This window comes from Macrobrachium rosenbergii, chromosome 11 (assembly GCF_040412425.1).
Source record: "Macrobrachium rosenbergii isolate ZJJX-2024 chromosome 11, ASM4041242v1, whole genome shotgun sequence".
Taxonomy (NCBI): Eukaryota; Metazoa; Arthropoda; class Malacostraca; order Decapoda; family Palaemonidae; genus Macrobrachium; species Macrobrachium rosenbergii.
The window spans coordinates 49,136,553-49,158,484 of NC_089751.1; the positions used below are offsets into that span (position 1 = coordinate 49,136,553).

Consider the following 21,932-nt stretch of genomic DNA (forward strand, 5'->3'; position numbering starts at 1 on the left):
GTAACAGCCACTGTTTGTTTACTGATGCACAAACACGTTTCAACCAACATTACTCGTTTCTCTATAGGAAGATACAAACGCGTCTTCACCAATATCACCAACACTAAAAAAATCACACTCACTTCGGCATTTTACCTCGACACTACATGTGAAAGTGCATACCACCATGCATGGCCAACTCAGGTAATGCATAACACCATACATGGCCAATTCAGGTAATGATTATCACCATACATGGTTAATTCAGATAATGCATAACACCATACTTGCCCAATTGAGGTAATGCATAACACAATACATGGCCAGTTCAGGTAATGCTTAACACCATACATGGCCAATTCAGGTAATGCATAACACAATACATGGCCAATTCAGGTAATGCATGCCACCATACATGACCAATTCAGGTAATGCATAACGCCATACATGGCCAATTCAGGTAATGCATAACGCCATACATGCCCAATTCAAGAATGCAGAACACCATACATGGCCAATTCAGGAATGTTCATCAAGTAACGTTATAAACCCTGAAGTATGCTTTAATCCATACAAATGTGTTATGAATGCAGAGAGTAATTCGACCCGAGAAGGTATTCTCCCTAAGCAAACCTTAAATAGCCACTGAAAATTTTTATCTGTATTCTCTAACCGTCACACCTAACTAAAAATCTAATGACAATCTATACCACCAAACTTAAAAAAAAAAAAAAAAAAAAAAAAAGCATTTCAGTTTCCACTTAATGAAACAGAGGCTCGGAACACCAGCACAACGCGAAGCACCAATAGCAAAATGCTAGCCCCCCCAAAAATAGCAAGCGCTTCTTTCGATGTGAGCTGCACACAAATGACCCGCCATAAAAAATGTTGGAACCCCAAATATCATGACAATGCATCTCACTTCAAAATTCCTCCCATGAGTCAGAAAAGCACTATGGCAGGCTACATCTGTTTAGACTAAGTTATTTCACGCTAGTTTACAGATATTATTATTATTATTATTATTATTATTATTATTATTATTATTATTATTATTGTTAATCAGAAGTTGAACCCTATTCATATGGAACAGGCCTGTAGGGGCCACTAACTTGAAATTCAGGCGTCCAAAGAATGTGGTGTTCATTTGAAAGCGTCCAATGAATGTGGTGTTCATTTGAAAGGAAATGCATAAAGAGGAGATCAGTTATTAGAAAAATGGAAAACTAATAAATAATTAGGTAAAATATTAATCAATTATTATCAATTAATTAAGGGTACAAATGAAACTGTATGGAACTAATTACCACAATCACCTCCGAGAAGTATTATACACGCCAGAGCGAGTTCGAACAAATAGGATATTTACTGAAGTGCAATAGGAGTATTATGCATATTGTCTAATAACGATAATCATTAAGAAAATTCAAAGAAAATAATGTCAATGGCATGGAAGCGCCTACTGTAGCTGATATATGAACGATAAATAGAACAAAATCTTAACAAGAGAAATTTAAACAAAATTCAACATTTCAACAATCCAAGATTTTAGCCAGCAATCCTGAGAATCTCATACATCGAACTCAATATCAACATTACCGATGGTTTAAAGATTATACTTGTATATACATATGTTATTATAATTACCAATATAAAAGGGTAGATATAACTGCGGATCTTTTAACTCTAACATAAGAAAACACGTCAATGTGTTCTGGTTGCAAAACTGACCAACGCTAAATTTTTTTGTGCAATCTTTTAAGGAACAATTTCTTATGTACACACTGTAATGTTGTCCTATGCTGTCATCTGTATTAATTTATGTTATGTAATGCTGCCTGAGTACCGTATCAGCCTTTGTGAGCGACCTTTGTCTAATAATCAACAGGTGGAAAAGGTGTGCATAATATCACAGACAAATAAAAAAAAATACTCATAATAGGATGAGTCTTGAAATGGAGAATAACAAATCCACAGGCATGTACGGGTACAAATATATTTAAAAATAAATCTAATCAGAGAGCTTTCGGGAAAATCTGTTATATTTGTACCCACAAATAACAGTGGATTTGTTTCTCCATCAGAGCCAATGCCATTCACTGTAAAGAGGGCTTTTCCCCAGACTCACGCGGCAGTGTCTGGGCTGCCTGATGCCGCGCAGCACTTCTGTAAGCACTACAATTGGAAAAGGACCGAATATTACATGACCGCCAGGAGAGAGAGAGAGAGAGATATGGGGAGGAGGGGTGAGAGGAAGAGGAGAGGGAGGGAGGGGGTTAAATAAAACTGCTCGTGTCACTTACCCTAAATCCTTTGTACCACTCCTTGATCATCGTCTCATCATAGCGAGTGTGAGTCTTGAGAAACTCCAGGTCCTCCTTTGAGAGCTTCTCTTTACTCCCAAAGCACCCCATTCTGAAAGAGAGAAAGAGAAAGAGAGTGAGTGAGTGAGTGAGGAGCAGCTAGTCAGACGTCATGAAGGTTGTGGTGACATATCTGCCCTAAAGTGGATAACTGCAGTATCTACAAAAATTTTCGAAATTGAGATATGCCACCTACTGGGCTCGTGAAACACTAATACACAAGTTACTGCAGTTTCAGAATGATTCTTCAATGCTTTATTTAGGGGGGTCCCATTTGCAGTATCTGCAAAGTCATTAGTAAGGCTAGGGAAAACTGCAGTATCTACCATTTTTCTCAGTTTTGTATTTTTGCAGATACTGCAGTCTCCCATTTTAGGGCAAATATGATATCGTTGTTACTTTAATATATCAATAAACTCGACGACATACTCGACACATAGCTGACGACACAACCACACACATACACATTATATCAGCAATAAGTTTAGAGCAGAATAACATAGAAACAGACTGATAATACAGTCAAGAGCACTGGATAAAGAATTTGTCCTCGACTTTAAAACCTGACGATAATAGCTAAATCGGGCGTCGTCTATTGACAACAGTAACTGAAAACAATCATCAATCGCTTAACAGGAAGTAGAGGGCAAAGAACGTAACCACAGAAATTTATTATCGAAAATGACCTCATTAAGCGGGTCGCAACAAGTTACACGGGGGTGCATCTCATCTAGTGATAACGTCAGTGCGCAATAGTTTTACAGTTAAATACTAAATCACAACAACCGGTATAGCAACAGTGCTCCTTCACCACTTACCTGACAAGAGTCCTTCTTAAAAGACAAATTGCTGTACTCGTAAATTGGCATTCACATCAGACCAAGGCGGGCTTATCAAAACTTCTCAATACGCCAACAAAAACTACTGATTTGCATAACCCGCAAAAAGCCACTTCAGTTCAGCAACGACGTTCTACGCTCAAAGGTTTCCAAAGCACAACAACTGCTTGTAAATTCAACTGCCTTCAAATAGTTTTTCGAACGTCAATCCCGCTTCCGCAAGCAACGACGACAAATCACACGGCAAACAAACTTTACTCGGTCCAGAGACCTCCGTGAATTTGAGTGCTCTTGCTTTCTCGGTGTCTCTCTGACCTACGAAAGGTTCTTCTGCCCAAAGGGCATTCTACAGTTTTCTAAAGACTCCTTACTGCTTTACAAGGTTGTTAACCAACTGAGAATACATACAGGACGTTCATATAATTCTGTACACCCGCACCGACATCAGAAAACTGTAGCCAGCCAGTTATTCATTAATAATTATTATTTATACACAACCGAAGGTATGGGAACAAAGCTTCGTGACGAAAAACATATTGTCAGAAGTGACGGCGATTGTGGTTAAGGTTTAGGATCAAGAATATGTTGACGGAAACAATTAAAATGTTCACTGAAAGTTATACAAAACGGTCGGTCAAATCCACTTTTGAACTCCGGGAGAATCTGCTTTATAATAATAATAATAATAATATCCTTTATTTCAACTCAGGGCCATATACGTGGAATATACAAATACAATACATATATGTATAAGACTAGGTAGATATGAATACACGTATGTATTACATGTACACACACCTACACCCACACACACACACATAGATATATTATATATATATACATACATACATACATATACAGTATATATATACATATACACACACACACACACACACACACACACACATATATATATATATATATATATATATATATATATATATATATATATATATATATATATATATATAAAATCACACCCAATCATAACTCTTACCAAAAACGTTCATACAACACAAACATCCGACACGGATGAGCAATCCACCACCCACCCTCCTCTCGCCCCCCCAAAAAAAAAAAGGTCTCTTATCCAAAAGCAAACCCCTCCAAATTCTAATCATCAACAGCAATCACAAGTCCCACCTTCGGTAAAATTCGCTTACAAATCGACAACATTTTTTGTGTATTTTCGCAAATAAAAAAAAATATCAGACAATAATCGAACCAAAAACATAACAAAAACGCAAAACTAAGGAAATACACGAATGCACTTGGAGCCAAGATTACTGTGTAGGGTGATTTTATAGTAAAAGGAACATGCAAATGCAAAATGTTTCTTTTTGGAATGAAGGACGGTCCACGTACACGAAACAATGAAGAATAAAGAGAATTTCCACATACACAACGAAGAATAAAAGAATATATCATGTAATACGATTTAAGTCATCAACTGACAAGGAGGCAATCTAAAATTCTGATAACCAGATCGTAAAAGAATAATATAATATAATATAATATAATATAATATAATACAATATAATATAATATGTGTGCGCGTGTGTTTATATATATGTGTATATATATATACATATATATAAAATCACATATTACCAAGCCATTCGTCAATGGCTTGGAAATAAAGTCGAAACCGGTCAGGACCTACACCCCATTTCTTATTTTTCACCTGTGGTAATGTGTGATAAATGAATCACATACAAAAAATATATATATATATATATATATATATATATATATATATATATATATATATATAATGTATGAAAATTAAGTTCGTTCTTTATGTACGCTTTACAGAATGCAAATTAGAGAGTAAAACTGGTAACATTTACGTCATAAACGCGTGCTTTCTCTTTCTTCTTACGGCATCTACTGTACTGCACGCACCCAAGAACAAACATAATGGAAAATGCCCTTCCCACGACACTGGAAATGTAAACGAATTGAACGAGTTTCGTAAATTTAGTATATTTCAGCAAAACAATCCATAAATTCAACAATACACCTAGTAATGTGACGCCAGTTTTAGCAACCATAAATCAATCAATTACATCTAACAAATAAATCCTTACAGTCTCCATAAGTTCCAGCCAGCCTCCTCCACGTACAGTAAGTCTATTCTTACAGTCTCCATAAGTTCCAGCCAGCCTCCTCCACGTACAGTAAGTCTATTCTTACAGTCTCCATAAGTTCCAGCCAGCCTCCTCCACGTACAGTAAGTCTATTCTTACAGTCTCCATAAGTTCCAGCCAGCCTCCTCCACGTACAGTAAGTCTATTCTTACAGTCTCCATAAGTTCCAGCCAGCCTCCTCCACGTACAGTAAGTCTATTCTTACAGTCTCCATAAGTTCCAGCCAGCCTCCTCCACGTACAGTAAGTCTATTCTTACAGTCTCCATAAGTTCCAGCCAGCCTCCTCCACGTACAGTAAGTCTATTCACAGTCTCCATAAGTTCCAGCCAGCCTCCTCCAACAGTAAGTCTATTCTTACAGTCTCCATAAGTTCCAGCCAGCCTCCTCCAGTACAGTAAGTCTATTCTTACAGTCTCCATAAGTTCCAGCCAGCCTCCTCCACGTACAGTAAGTCTATTCTTACAGTCTCCATAAGTTCCAGCCAGCCTCCTCCACGTACAGTAAGTCTATTCTTACAGTCTCCATAAGTTCCAGCCAGCCTCCTCCACGTACAGTAAGTCTATTCTTACAGTCTCCATAAGTTCCAGCCAGCCTCCTCCACGTGCAGTAAGTCTATTCTTACAGTCTCCATAAGTTCCAGCCAGCCTCCTCCACGTACAGTAAGTCTATTCTTACAGTCTCCATAAGTTCCAGCCAGCCTCCTCCACGTACAGTAAGTCTATTCTTACAGTCTCCATAAGTTCAGCCAGCCTCCTCCACGTACAGTAAGTCTATTCTTACAGTCTCCATAAGTTCCAGCCAGCCTCCTCCACGTACAGTAAGTCTATTCTTACAGTCTCCATAAGTTCCAGCCAGCCTCCTCCACGTACAGTAAGTCTAACAGTCTCCATAAGTTCCAGCCAGCCTCCTCCACGTACAGTAAGTCTATTCTTACAGTCTCCATAAGTTCCAGCCAGCCTCCTCCACGTACAGTAAGTCTATTCTTACAGTCTCCATAAGTTCCAGCCAGCCTCCTCCACGTACAGTAAGTCTATTCTTACAGTCTCCATAAGTTCCAGCCAGCCTCCTCCACGTACAGTAAGTCTATTCTTACAGTCTCCATAAGTTCCAGCCAGCCTCCTCCACGTACAGTAAGTCTATTCTTACAGTCTCCATAAGTTCCAGCCAGCCTCCTCCACGTACAGTAAGTCTAACTGGCGCGCTCGACTGACACTCTGACTCTCTCTCTCTCTCTCTCTCTCTCTCTCTCTCTCTCTCTCTCTCTCTCTCTCTCTCTCTCTCTCTCTCCGCTTACGCCAATTTCTCTTCCGTCTCGTCGTTGTCACAGGGGGGAAATGCATGAGGGCGGGCCAAACTCTCCCAATTCAATATTCCCTCATGCATCCTAATGAGGTTCCCCGTGCAAAAATGAGAGAGAGAGAGAGAGAGAGAGAGAGAGAGAGAGAGAGAGAGAGAGAGAGAGAGAGAGAGAGAGAGAGAGACGGCCACCAACCGTTAAATGACTCGGGGAAACCAACAATATGTCACTAGGGTAACAATGATTGAAATCATGGAGAGAGAGAGAGAGAGAGAGAGAGAGAGAGAGAGAGAGAGAGAGAGAGAGAGAGATTCACAAATAGAAACGCCCTCTCATTCTGACGAGAGAGAGGGAGAGAGAATTTTCTCAAATAAAAAACTGCCAGTAGAGGAACAATGATTGCAATCATGCACAAAGAGAGAGAGAGAGAGAGAGAGAGAGAGAGAGAGAGAGAGAGAGAGAGAGAGAGAGAGAGAGAGAGGCTAAAAAGACCTTTCAGATCACGGAAAATGATGCGAAATATAGTAAAATGATTAAAAAAATTGGAAAAAAGATGAAAAACTCGACACAACAACAGTTTCCTCTTTGATCAATATTTTTCTCCCCACAAAAGAGAAACTGAGGGACTGCGGAAGTTGGAGACACCCTGACATAAAAACGAGGGGGTATAGAGGGAGGAGGAGGGGGGAGGGGGAGGGAGCAATGCACGCGTATAAGTGTGAGGTCACATTCTTTAGGCCTGATCAAATGAAGGCGAGATGATAGCACACCCGAACTGAAATTTGGCGCAAACATGACCAGTGGTAAAAAAATATATATAATAATATATATATATATATATATATATATATATATATATATATATATATATATATATATATATATATATATATATATATATATATATATATATATATATATATATATATATATATATATATATATATATAATAAAATAAGGAAACGAAAATCAGTCTGAAAAGTAAAAGTTTTATTCCTTTTCTACAACTTTATACTTTGGATATAAAATAATTTGCTTTATAGTTTCTTGGCGTTTATCAAGACGCTGCGAATTTTTGTTCACAACTTACAAAAGGACACATTAATTTCTTCAGAGGGATCCGAGATAACTGCATGACAATCCTCATTTGAAATAAAAATGAGGATTCATGTAATATTTAGCTGAGGGCCAAGGAGGCCAACTCGGGAAATATACCTCCCAGATAAAAAAATAAAATAAAATCGAGAGAAATATCAAGATTATTTAGGGTCCGAGTTTTTACCCAAAAGTTGAATCCTTACAAGGCGGGAATTTCTGCCCTAGCAAATAATACAAATTTTTCTCCTTATATATATATATGTGTATGTATATGTTACAGGCAGATAGCGAAACCAGGCATTTCGCGAACTGCCTGAAATTTCAGGCAGATAGCGAAATGCACTTAGGGACATATGATCCCCCAGGGACGAGTACTAAACACGGCGAAATACATTTAACCCCCCAGGGGATAGTACTAAACACGGCGAAAAAGTGTAGATGAGTCACTGTTTCGCCGTGTTCAGTACTAGCCGCTGGTGGGGAGCAAATGTCCCTAAGTGCGTTTCGCTGTCTGCCTGAAATTTCAGGCAGTTCGCGAAATGCCTGGTTTCGCTATCTGCCTGTAACATATATATATATATATATATATATATATATATATATATATATATATATATATATATATATATATATATATATATATGTATATATATACATACATGTATATGTATAAATATACATACAATTATATGTATACATATTATGTATGTGTGTGTTTGTGTGTGTTATATATAAAATCTCAGAAGCTCACTACATGATGAACATGAAGAGTGAATAGGAAAGGAATAAATAAGGCAAGATTGGTTACCACATGGGGATACAAATGATATTGTGGGAATTAACATGGCTTCATCATTTGAGACTTGTGTCACCGCAGGAGATAAATTGCTTATTCGTTCTTGTAATCAGATAATTTGGAGAGAGAGAGAGAGAGAGAGAGAGAGAGAGAGAGAGAGAGAGAGAGAGAGAGAGAGAGAGAGAGGAGTAATTTATTCCTATTACATAACATTTCGCTTTAATTCAAACTTATGGTTTACTAGCGCGGTTAGGTCCAATCCGCATAAACGAATGATTGACGTAGATTTTCCAAAGCCGGTCCTTGGTCTAGAATATGACAAATTTCTCCATTATCCTAAAGATATCTAACAACGGCGTACATAACCAACGTCTTTACACATGTGTGTCACACACACACACACACACACACAGGGTGAACCCGGTTTCCAGCAAGGACTGGGCGTCTGATCCTTCAATCCCTTACTGATACCCATAACATTTCAACTAAATAATTGGTACACAATTCACCGCTCAGTTCAACAGAGGCAAAATAGGACTCAAGGGAGCGAGTATAAAGAGATTTCCTTTGTAAGTGAATCAAGCATGGACAATTCTGTGATTCATTTTACGTTCTTCATGTAAACAACACCAACAGTGTCTGAATAATAATAATAATAATAATAATAATAATAATAATAATAATAATAATAATAATACAACCCGTAAAGATGGACTGTCTTGGCCTGTCAAGTTTTATATAGATTTACGAGATCCATCTCATTTATTATGACTATAATATACGTTGAAGTAAGAATTATTGGACTTGAGCTGGGGCGATCTTTACCCTTCAGGGCTAGCCAATAGAAATTTTCCATGCCTGCTCTCCCACGTGAGAATGTCATTATATTGTTACCGTATTAAGAATACCATTACTTCATCCTCGAGCAAGGTGCAAGATCTATAAGTTCCACTGGGGTTAGCTACATCCACTTGTGGATGGGCATCTAGTCAGGGGTTAAGGGACCTCTCCTGACGAGAAAAGATGCAATGCTTTGCTACCACAAAGCAATTCATCTCGCGTTTTATAATTCACTTCCATTTTTATCTATTTATCTGTTTATTAATTTGTTAATTTATCTATTCTTTTCCTATAACCGACCTATTCTTTCTGCATTTCCTATTACCTTCTATTCTTTCTTACATTTGAACACCATATCCTTTGGAAGTTTGAATTTCGAGTCAGTGGCCCCTTTGGTGGGCTTGTTCCATATGAAGAGCGTTTACCTACTAAATAATAATAATAATAATAATAATAATAATAATAATAATAATAATAATAATAATAATAATAATAATAATAATCCCTCAGGAGGCAGGAGAAGGCTTCATATCCGTTTGGGGCAGAAGCTACAACGACCAAACTCATCACTTGCCACCAAAGGTGATGATGGTTCCACCTAAATTGTTATTATCATCATCATCATTACTCAGAGGACGAACCCTATTCATATGGAACAAGCCCACCAAAGGGCCCACTGACTTGAAATTCGAGCTTCCAAAGGATATGGTGGCGTTCATTTGAAAGAAGTACCAGAAGGAACATAGATTCCGTCGAAGATTGTGTGTCTAAGTTCTAAACGAAATAAGTTGTCAGCATACCAAGAGCAGCAATGCTCGATGAAACCATATATGTATGTATGTATATACTGTATGTATGTATGTACACTTGTTGGCCGTGTGGTTAAATGCGCGTCACTGTAGTCCTGAATTCTTGTCTTCCGCGGTTCGAGCCCACAAGACGACGAACTGCTTATCAACTAAAAAATTCCCCTTCGGGTAACATATACGAGAATATATTATTTCCGAGGTAGAGCGAATTGGATATTAAAGGACGTTTGTAGCTTGATGCTTGTATGTGAATCACGGTGATGTGATAAAAGTCATTCATATATATATATATATATATATATATATATATATATATATATATATATATATATATATATATATATAAAGTCAAACATGAGAACAATATTCAAAAGCTAGACTTACAAAGATATTACCACTATACTTGACAGCTGCTAATAACCTGTTTCCTTTCTTATATAACAGTCAAAATAACATCATTATCTACATCATCATAAACATGCATATATATTTATACATATATATATATATATATATCTATATACACATATATGTGTATAAATAAATAAATATATATATATATATATATACATATATATATATATATATATATATATATATATATATATATATATATACAGTATATATGTGTGTGCGTACGTGTATATATATCTATATATATAATCTACTGGTCACTGTTTGCCAGCTACGCATGTAATTGTAAAAACCACAATACCCCCTTTATTCCAATTAACTCAAGTACGACGGTGTAATCCCTCGTAATAACAATGCATAAAACGGGAGCCTATACGCTAACAAATTAATGTCTACACGGCAAAGTGTTGTTCTCACTAATCTAATTTCCTTCTCACTCCTCAAGTACCTTTTATTTATTTATTTATTCATTTATATTTTCATTTATTCAGACATACATACAAGCGTGCGCGCGCGCGGCAGAAAAATAACATGTTAACCTTGATGACAGTGGAATAAGATCGTGCATCCTGTGTGAGCTCTCTCTCTCTCTCTCTCTCTCTCTCTCTCTCTCTCTCTCTCTCTCTCTCTCTCTCTCTGATTGAATGACGTCATCAACATCCTCTGTCTTCCACCTTTAGCCTTTCAGTCACTTGCCCAACACACCCAAATAGACCTGCTCGTCTCTCTCTCTCTCTCTCTCTCTCTCTCTCTCTCTCTCTCTCTCTCTCTCCTGCTATTTTTGATATGCAACGTACAAAATGAAACGAGAAGACGAAAACGATGTTTATGACGAATAATGATAAAAATATCACTATCATATATTAGTTTGGTTACCAGTCCAACCATTGAACAAACTTAGAAATTACCATATACAAACATATTCACAGGTGGCATTTAAATCAATCATGTTAAAACAAAGAGGTTGAAATAATAAGCAGTGCAAGCGTAACTGGAGTCTATATGTAGAGAGAGAGAGAGAGTTCTATATCACCATTATCAATTTATAAGGAGCAAAATAAAAATCATGTCACCTTGCAAAAAAAAAGCTTCGACAATATATTTACACACGTGGTAATGCGTCAACGACTCGTACAATAAAAGAGCAAACAGAATTAACAAAATTAAAGTAACGTACAAAGTATACACATGCATGCACGGCGATACAAGTCAGAATGACCAGAGCGACAGAGCAAGGCGCCTTCATATAGTACTGCAGTATTGCAGTCTCTCAAACTTAGCAGTACTGGCAAAGTGACAAATGTCATTATAATGTGAGGATTCATTACAGCACAGCAAGTCTTATTCAGTCCTTTTCAGGTCATTCTGTAATTACACAAAAATATCCCAGTTAATCAATTAGTAACTGATGTTTCCATGGGCATACTCAGGTTGCGGTAGCCAAATCAACAGATTGCAGCTCTCTCTCTCTCTCTCTCTCTCTCTCTCTCTCTCTTTCTCTCTCTCTCACACACACATCACATCACAAGGACTTCCAAACTCTGAAGGGAGGTATACTTGCTTGCCTGACAGCTGCTGCACCGCAGGCAGTACTAATGAACGTCACTGGTTAGTACACTAGGATACAGATGGCAGCACTGACATTAAACAAACGGAGGTGCCGTTGCTTGGAAGATACCGGTAATTATAGCTACTTCAACGGCGTCTACTCGCGTATCCAAGGAAAGAGCGAAGGGCGCCGTCGAGATTCCAATCAAACTCTGGAGAGGAAAGGACAACAGCGAAATTCTAATTATATTCTACCGTGAATCTGACGCCCTCCCAGACAGTCATCTACATTTCCAGCGGCCGAGAACGCTTCCAGCTGCTCAAACATTATACGAACTTCCTGGCTTTGACCGGGTCTCGGATTAGGATGCAGGACCCATTCGATAGCATAAAAGATTAATGGAGGCTTACTAGTCCTTTTGTTTATTCATTAACTTCACCACCGCTACCACAACAATTACTCCCAGCTGATGTTATTGATAAAATCACCATTACTATATTGCTTAAGCAAACTTGCACTATTAGCGATTCGACCACAAACATTCTATGAGATTCTTTAAGAATTGTATAAAAAATGGAAAAATAGCCTAAGAAAACGTTCAAAATCTTAACAAATTTCCGTGAAAATTACACGGACAACAAAATCCAACGAATTTCCATCCAAATTTCCTTGTATCAGCAAGTGACTGTGTAGAGACTTTCTGACTCCGCTCGCGGTACAGAGGCCAACAGCTGGAAATAAAGCCCCCCCAACACAATTGTCGTCTTCGCAAAGATGTTACCATGAAAAGACCATGATATAAATAGACCGGACGCTTTAATGAGGCCAAAGGCCACGCCACTACCTGGGGAATGAGGACGCACAAACAGCTGGAATGCCCGCGAAGGCACCTTAAAACTCAGCCACTAATGACTCCAGGGAGTCTTCGCGAGTCACAAAATCATCACTAAACGCATAACTTTTTTTCATGTGAGAATTGTTAAAGTCACGTCTATACTCTCTCTCTCTCTCTCTCTCTCTCTCTCTCTCTCTCTCACGGAAAGAAAAACATTTTAGGACGGGAGGGACTTGCGGTAGGCTATTATTGCAGGTCGCCTTCGATTGAGGTCATTTGGCGTGAGGACTGAAACATTTGCCAGCGATCAGGTAACATTTGCTTTTCCGGCCATTGAAAGACTGGGAGTCAGGCTCCTCCTGCGTCTCTCTCTCTCTCTCTCTCTCTCTCTCTCTCTCTCTCTCTCTCTCTCTCTCTCTCTCTCTCTGCATACTACTACACTATTCATTACAAGGCTACGTTTCGTTTTGCATTTTTAAGATGTTGATTCAGGTTTGTTGTATATAACAAATTGTATACAGTAAATTTTATTCATGTAAGATACAGAATAGCCAATGTAAATATTGGAAATAAAGATTATCATTATTATTATTATTACTCTCTCTCTCTCTCTCTCTCTCTCTCTCTCTCTCTCTCTCTCTCTCTCTCTCTCTCCCCAAAAGGAAGGAGAAAAAGAAGACGAAGAAGAGGCACCAACACAATTTAAACTTTGCACATATTCTTCCAAGATACAATCACATAAAGGCTATAAAAGAAGCTCATAACTACTTTGAGGTGAGGAAGCAATAATTCAACTTGGACGTTTTCAATCTGCTTTATTCGTATCGCAAACAAGATTGCCGAAGGAAAGTTGAAGAATAAGAGAAGAAAAGCTGACCCCACTTCTCGTCGCAGGGACAATAATATCTAGATCCCGATATCCACGGCGAACAAAAATAAACTCTAGTTTACAGAAGATCTGGAGGAGTAAATTCAATATTTCATTACCTCTTAAGAAATGAAACGAAGATGCCTATGTCATTACCTTCATTATCAAACAGGAAGGACACAGAGAATGCTTCGGGAATTTCAGTAAGGTTTTGTACGTTAAACTTGGAATTTAGTAATGGATACATAAATATGTCAAGTGCCAACTCTCCAGTCTTTACGAAAGCAAAGTAGTTGTGTGTGTGTGTGTGTGTGTGTGTGTGTGTGTGTGTGTGTGTGTGTGTGTGTGTGTGTGTGTGTGTGTGTAGCAACATATGTATGTGATTTTATACTCAATATAAAACTGTATTAGTAAACTATTATGCGAAAAGAAGCTAATGTTTGTATTCATTTCCTTGTAAACTTTGTCGTAGTTTCCAGAGAAGTAAAGGGAGAATTGTAAGAAGGTTATTGTAATCAGAGAGAGAGAGAGAGAGAGAGAGAGAGAGAGAGAGAGAAGGCAGACTACTGTAAGAGAGAGAGAGAGAGAGAGAGAGAGAGAGAGAGAGAGAGAGAGAGAGTTTCAAGGATGCTAAGACCCAAAATTTGAGCCTAGTCACATAGAACTTCTGAGAACGCAAATGTAAATAGAGCTTTGATCTGCAACGTGAAGATAATACCTGCACCTGGGAATTTTTTTTTTTTTTTTTTATCCGGCGAGGCGTGTCGACGAATGTCTGAAGGTCGTGTTGCGGTTAACTTTGTGAGGATCCTGAGATCCTACGATCCTAAGATCCTAAGGCTATTATTATTATTATTATTATTATTATTATTATTATTATTATTATTATTATTATTATTATTATTATTATTCAGAAGACGAACCCTGTCCATATGGAACAAGCTCATGGAGGCCACTGACTTTAAATTCAAGCTCCCTAAGAATGTAATTATTATTATTATTATTATTATTATTTATTATTATTATTATTATTATTATTATTATTATTATTATTATTATTATTATTCAAAAGATGAACCTGTTCATATGGAAGAAACCCACGGAGGCCAGTGACTTGAAATCAAGCTTCCAAAGAATATTACGATGTCCATTAGGAAGAAGTAGCAGAAGGTAATGATAAATGCAGAAAGAAGAGACCACTTATCAAAAAAGGAATAAAAAATATATATTAACAAAATAAATATAACTTGTTGAAGAAAATGCAAGACAACATCCCGTGGTCGACTTGAAGCAACCGTAATAGTTAAACATTCTAATTACCCACCAATTACAGCAGTGAATGGTTGTATATTTTGTTAACTGGTGTCGCAAAGACAATGACCAATACCTGTGTGCCGATTTATAGAGCGGAAGATAAGTGGGCTTCAAAGGACGCCGAGGGAGGGTCCTAATATGCTATATATATATATATATATATATATATATATATATATATATATATATATATATATATATATATATATATATATATATATATATATATATATATATATATATATTATATATATATATATATATATATGTATATGTACATATATATGTATATATATATTTATTTATATATACTATATATATGCAGGCTATACATAAAAAAAAAAAAATTTAACGCTAAAATGAGGCACTAAAGACAGGATTCCTCCTCCAAACACTCTCTCTCTCTCTCTCTCTCTCTCTCTCTCTCTCTCTGAACGAGTGGAACGCTAACAAACAAAGACAGATAATCTGGGAAAATCAAGAATTATTTTCTCAAATCTTTACGGGCAGATTCTGGTCAGTCATTTTCCTCTCCGTCAGTTCTAGATAAGGAACTACTTTATAACAAGTAAAAAATGCGCCGAAGTTTCTTCGGCGCGCAATCGAGTTTTCTGTACGAAGTATAATGCTGTGTGAGCCGCGGCCCACGAAAATTTCAGCCACGGCCTGGTGGTGGCGTGTCCTATACCCGTTGCCAGACGCACGATCATGGCTAACTTTCACCTTATAAATAAAATAAAAACTACTGAGACTAGAGGGCTGCAATTTAGTATGTTTGATGACTGAAGGGTGGATGATCAACATACCAATTTGCAGCCCTCTAGCCTCAGTAGTTTTTAAGATCTGAGGGTGGACAGAAAAAGTGCGAACGGAAAGACAACTACTCAATAGTTTTCTTTTACAGAAAACTCAAAGCGATTCCAGAATTTGGCAGTTCATTTCGAGTAAGAGAACAGAACCAGGCAAAAACCTAAAACGAACAGAACGAAAGGCTCAGAATGATAAAATACTTTGCACACAGATTACTGAACAGTGATGAGCAGTTTTAGAATGAGAAGAAAACTCCAGTTTCCTAATTCAATTACGAAGAAATGTCTCGTCTCAACATTTTCCGGTGTTCGTTTACCTACGTTACGATAAACTTCGTTGTATCTGTATGAGAACTATTAACTATTGGAATTTTAAGTTTTGATTAATACAGGAACTTACACTCACGTGCACACACACACAATACATATATACACTCACACTCACACACACACACACACATATATATATATATATATATATATATATATATATATATATATATATATATATGTTTATATATATATATATATATATATAAATATATACATACATAGTTTTATACATACATTATATAAAAATATATACATACATATATATATATACATTATATAAAATATGTGTGTGTGTGTGTGTGTGTGTGTGTGTGTGTGTGTGTGTGTGGTTAAGGCAAAGCCACCCCTAGGAAAAAGCCTTCCTGTTCCTCATCAGGCTTCCTAAAGCAGAGAAAATCAAATAACACCAGTCCAATAAATATAGATTCCCCTGTGTTCTATAAAAGTCAAAGGTGACCATATAAATGCGGCAGCTACGATTGAACTCCCAAAGAACTTGAGAAAGACACTTTTGCAAGCAGATGTAAACACACCAGCCTGACTTGGTTAAGATTATCAAAATAAATAGACTGAAGTGCAGCCATGATTAGGATGGTGCAGATGGCAAAGAATCGCATTACACTGTTTTTCTTTTTTTTTTTTTTTTAATGGCCTAAATTCGAACATCCTCTTGAACCCGATGCTACATGTCATGTCACAAACGCTGTGTAATAGAATATTTAGTAACATTCGACATTTTCCAACATTCTGCTACTTTGCTGGAAAAAAAAAACATGCGATGTATTTTGCTGTTAGTGTATCAGCTCCGTGAGAATTTAAACGCTCGTAAAAAGGCAGAATTAACACGGGAACACCATAATGTTTCGCTTGATACAAATGCTCCTCGATTGAACTGTGGGCTTTTAAATTCCTATATACATTGCCCAATACGGCTACCTGATATTTAGAAAAGAAAATTGCTAAAAAATACTTATGTGTCAATAGCATTAACAGATAACCATTATAATGTGCGTACATATGGCAGAAGACGCCATAATTTTAGTTTTTTGTAAAAGAAAACTTTTGTGCCGACTTTGTCTGTCCGTTCGCACTTTTTTCTGTCCGCCCTCAGATCTTAAAAACCACTGAGGCTACAGGGCTGCGAATTGGTGTGTTGATCATCCACCCTCCAATCATCAAACAAACCACATTCCTTCCCTCTAGCTTCTCTAGTTTTTACTTTATTTAAGGTTAAAGTTAGCCATAATCGTGCTTCTGGCAACGATATAGGACAGGCCACCCCCGGCCCGTGGTTAAAGTTTCATGGGTGGCCTTGATTATACGATGCATAGAAACCTCGACTGCGCCGAAGAAACATCGGGGCATTTTTTATTTGTTTTCTGAACACGACAAGATTTATTGACTCTCAATGAAGTGGGGGAGAGTATCAGAAGTTAAGAATAATCTTCCAGTTAACTACAGTAATTCTAATTCACAGTTATAGGGATTTAATGGAACATAGATTTAGGGCGACGGCCAAGCGCTAGGACCTACGAGGTCATTCTGCACTGAAAGGGACACTAAGAGCAAAAAGGTCTTAAGGGCGTAACAGGAGGAAAACCTGCAGGTTGCTCTGTGAAACAACTGGTAGGAGAGATTAGGAAAGAGGGAAGAAAGAGAATACGAACGGAGGCACAGTAAAAGGAATGAGAGGGGGTTGCAGCTCGAGGCCGAAGGGACGCTGCAAAGAAGCTCAAGTAACGCCTACAGTGCGCCTCGCGATGGAACTGATGGCACTGCACCCTTGCGGGGAATTCCCAGTTACAAGATCTGAACCCGTCAAGATTGAACGAAGAATCAGGCGGATCAAATTGGGCAATAAGTTTACTTAATAAATGGACAAATGAAAGTTTCACTTTACTGAAGATCAACCTTTAAACATCTTAAAAGACAAATACGATTTTCATCTTTATGCTTGTTCAGATTCTGCATTATGCAGACGGGAATGGCAACGCAGGTGAAAACTAACATTTTAGTTGATGTACAATCTGGTTAGCCGAACATTATATTCGCCAAACCTTACCTGCTTAAAAAAAATGATTTTCTATTATGAAATGATATACTCATCGTCATGAGTTTTAAATGGCTTCTGCTAATTTACAGATCAAAAACAGCAATTCACATCTACAGTTATTAAACAACTACGCTGCTTGCGCTTGTATAAAGATGTATGTACGTATGTATGTATGTGTGTATGCATGTATGTATGTATGTATGTATGTACGTATGTATGTATGTATGTATGTATATATATTTAAATATATGTATGTTATATATATAATGTATGTACGTACATATGGGCATAATATTATAAATACAAAATGTATGTATGTATATATATATATATATATATATATATATATATATATATATATATATATATATATATATATATATATATATATATATATATATATGATCCACCCGATACTGTTGGGAATTGGAAGTACATACAACTACCTAAAGAGGAAAAAAAACTAGCTTAACGTCAGAAGAACATAAGCAATAAACCTTACTCAAATTAATCCATATTCAGATGAAAAACAACTCGCGAGTTTCACACACAAAAATAAAAATAAAAAAATAAAAAAACAGGCGGGACACCCGTAATTACATATGAGTGATGAGGATTACATATGAGTGATGAGGATGATGAACAGAAGCTTCGATAGAAATGGACAAAGGGAATAAGTTTTTATCTCGTTTTTTTTGCGTTTTCTATTGGTTTTCTTAAAGGCATTGTCCTATTTTTTTTTTTTACATTTGCTTTACATCTTCAAGAAAAATTACATTTGCTTTACCTCTTCAAGGAAGATTACATTTGCATTACATCTTCAAGGAAAATTACATTTGTTTTATATCTTCAAGGGAAGATTACATTTGCTTTACATCCTCAAGGAAAATTACATCTGCGTTACATCTTCCAAGAAAATTACATTTGTTTTACATCTTCCAGGAAAATTACATTTGCGTTACATCTTCCAAGAAAATGACATTTGTTTTACATCTTCCAGGAAAATTACATTTGCGTTACATCTTCCAAGAAAATGACATTTGTTTTACATCTTCCAGGAAAATTACATTTGCGTTACATCTTCCAAGAAAATGACATTTGTTTTACATCTTCCAGGAAAATTACATTTGCGTTACATCTTCCAAGAAAATGACATTTGTTTTACATCTTCCAGGAAAATTACATTTGCGTTACATCTTCCAAGAAAATGACATTTGTTTTACATCTTCCAGGAAAATTACATTTGCGTTACATCTTCACGGAAGATTACATTAGCTTCACATCGTCAAGAAAGTTTCTGGATATCATTTTCGATATATTTACAATTCTTCTTCAAATCTTTTCTCTATACGTCTTCCATGCCTTCGTGAGAGAGAGAGAGAGAGAGAGAGAGAGAGAGAGAGAGAGAGAGAGAGAGAGAGAATGTTTAATCTCAGCTTCTATACAGCGCTGCTCCTTTATGGGCTATCAACATAATTACAACAAAGCCCTTGAGTGACAATGCATTACAATAATGGGTTGTCTCATCCCTGATGAGAAAAAGCCATTGCCTTGCTTGGTTAAAGGCAGGGAAGGCCTGGCCCTCACAAAAAAAAAAAAAAAAAAAAGGGCGTTCTTTATAGTTTAAATCGTGAAGAGAATTTTTTTTTTTTTTTCGAGTGCTGGGTGGGGAAATCAGGTGGAATTCACCCATCAATGATTGTAAAGAAAAAATCGTCTCGAACTCTATATAAACTCGGGAATAAATTAGAATATAAAATTTAGGCCATGGGCCAAGCATCGAGACCTACGGGGTCATTCTGCGCTGAGAGGGAAACTGAGAATAAAGAAAGAAGACCTCAAAGCAGCTGCACCTTGAAACAACTGTCAGGAGAGGGTGGAAAGATGGAAGAAAGGGAATATGAACGGAGGTATTAGTAAAAGGAATGAAATGAGTTGCAGCTAGGGGCCAAAGGGACGCCGCATGGAACCTTAAGTAATGGAATGGAATATGAAATTTAGGCTTGAAGCCAAGCACGGGAATCCGAGGGATTATTCAGCGCTATAATGAATTTGGTTTGAAATGAATAGTTATGGCGATGAATTTATACATCAGATAAACAAAATAAAAGAATGATTTTAAAACCATGGTAAAAACTGACATTTGGAAAGAACTGATATTCGGGAACCTTAAGTAATGCCTACGGTGCACCACGTGAGGTAACCCAGACGGTACTAAGCCTCGACCAGATAAACTCGAATCCAACACTGAATCCTACCAATTCGTGAATTTAAGACTGCTTAAATTCATGGCTGGCAGTTCAGTGGAAAAGCACAAAATTAAAATCCGGATTTGCATGGCCACTCCCAAGCTCGAGCAAACGAACAGGACAGGAAATTCCCAGGAATTAGGAACCGCCACCGGAAGAAGCGAATTCCGAGGTCCGGGCTCGTCATTCATTATTAACCTAATTATACCTTTTGTACATATTAAATCAATAACGTTATGTAATACATATATGTGCGTGCGTGCTACTTCCTCCTTACGCCACCGTCACGATCGGCGTCGAATACTGTATTCATCAACGGCTGGCCAATCAATCAAATACCTTATTTATTTACTTTCACAATCATTCAGAAAATAAACAAAGGAACTGTCTGCAATAAATAAAAAAAAGCATATATAGAGGAGTGCAATGAGAATGCAACAATGAAGTTTATATATAATCTAGTACTGTTCGGGAGCAATGACAAAGCAATATTAATTGAACGAGCGGAGAACAGTCACCGTTTGAGGCAGTGATTTAAGTACACTTATTACATGTATATATATACATATATATATATATATATATATATATATATATATATATATATATATATATATATATATATATATATATATATATATATATGTATACACTGGTGTATGAGCATACTTACATACTGCACAAACAAATACACGCACACTTTCAGGATACGAGACATACACACTAATGGTGCGCGCCCACACTAACGGCAAACCATGTAATATGCGCAGTTCGTCAGCTTATCGCATGTATATCACAAACAGATTACAAACAAGTCGCCGACCGTAAGCGGAAAACGAAGCTTTGGCAAATGCTTTTGGATAACTGGATAATCACATGAAGCACTTGTCAGGACTACCAATAAGTCGTTGACTTGCATTCCACCCGTCTGTGACGTGTGGTTAGGGCTACCAAGAAGTCGCTGACTTGTACTCAACCTGTCTGTGATGTATGGTTAGGACTGCCAAGAAGTCGTCGACTTGTATTCAACGTGTTTGTGATATGTGTGTGATAAGTTAGTGACGCGTGTTGATGACAGGTTATACTGCTGCGTGGACGCAGGCTAATCATGTCCCCATTTTTCCTCGGCGAACTTCGACCAAACTTCCGAGAAAGGGGGTCTAACTGGGAGGAAAAAGAAGTTTTCCACTTCAACTTGAGCATCATGAAGGCCGGAGAGGAAGTTACATCGTGGAGAATTCCAATGGGCCGAAACTCAAGGCAGCCGCAGACCAACTTGGCATGAATCTCTCTCCAATGCGATAACCTTTCTCCGTGACATTTTCCGGCCACACA

The 21,932-nt window shown here is 37.2% G+C and overlaps 1 protein-coding gene across 11 annotated transcripts in view; it reads right to left on the minus strand.

Moving 5' to 3' along the window:
• LOC136843436 (neuronal calcium sensor 2) overlaps nt 1-21,932 on the minus strand; it is a 988,260-nt gene that overhangs the window by 107,677 nt on the left and 858,651 nt on the right. For 10 of the 11 annotated variants that reach the window (XM_067111914.1, XM_067111913.1, XM_067111915.1 and 7 more), the window contains one exon: nt 2,283-2,394. In XM_067111914.1, coding sequence (XP_066968015.1) covers nt 2,283-2,393 — 111 coding nt within the window. In that variant the 5' untranslated portion in view covers nt 2,394. Of the gene's footprint in view, nt 1-2,282; nt 2,395-3,160; nt 3,459-21,932 lie in introns of those variants that run through there. The other variant, XM_067111923.1, reaches the window with a different exon arrangement.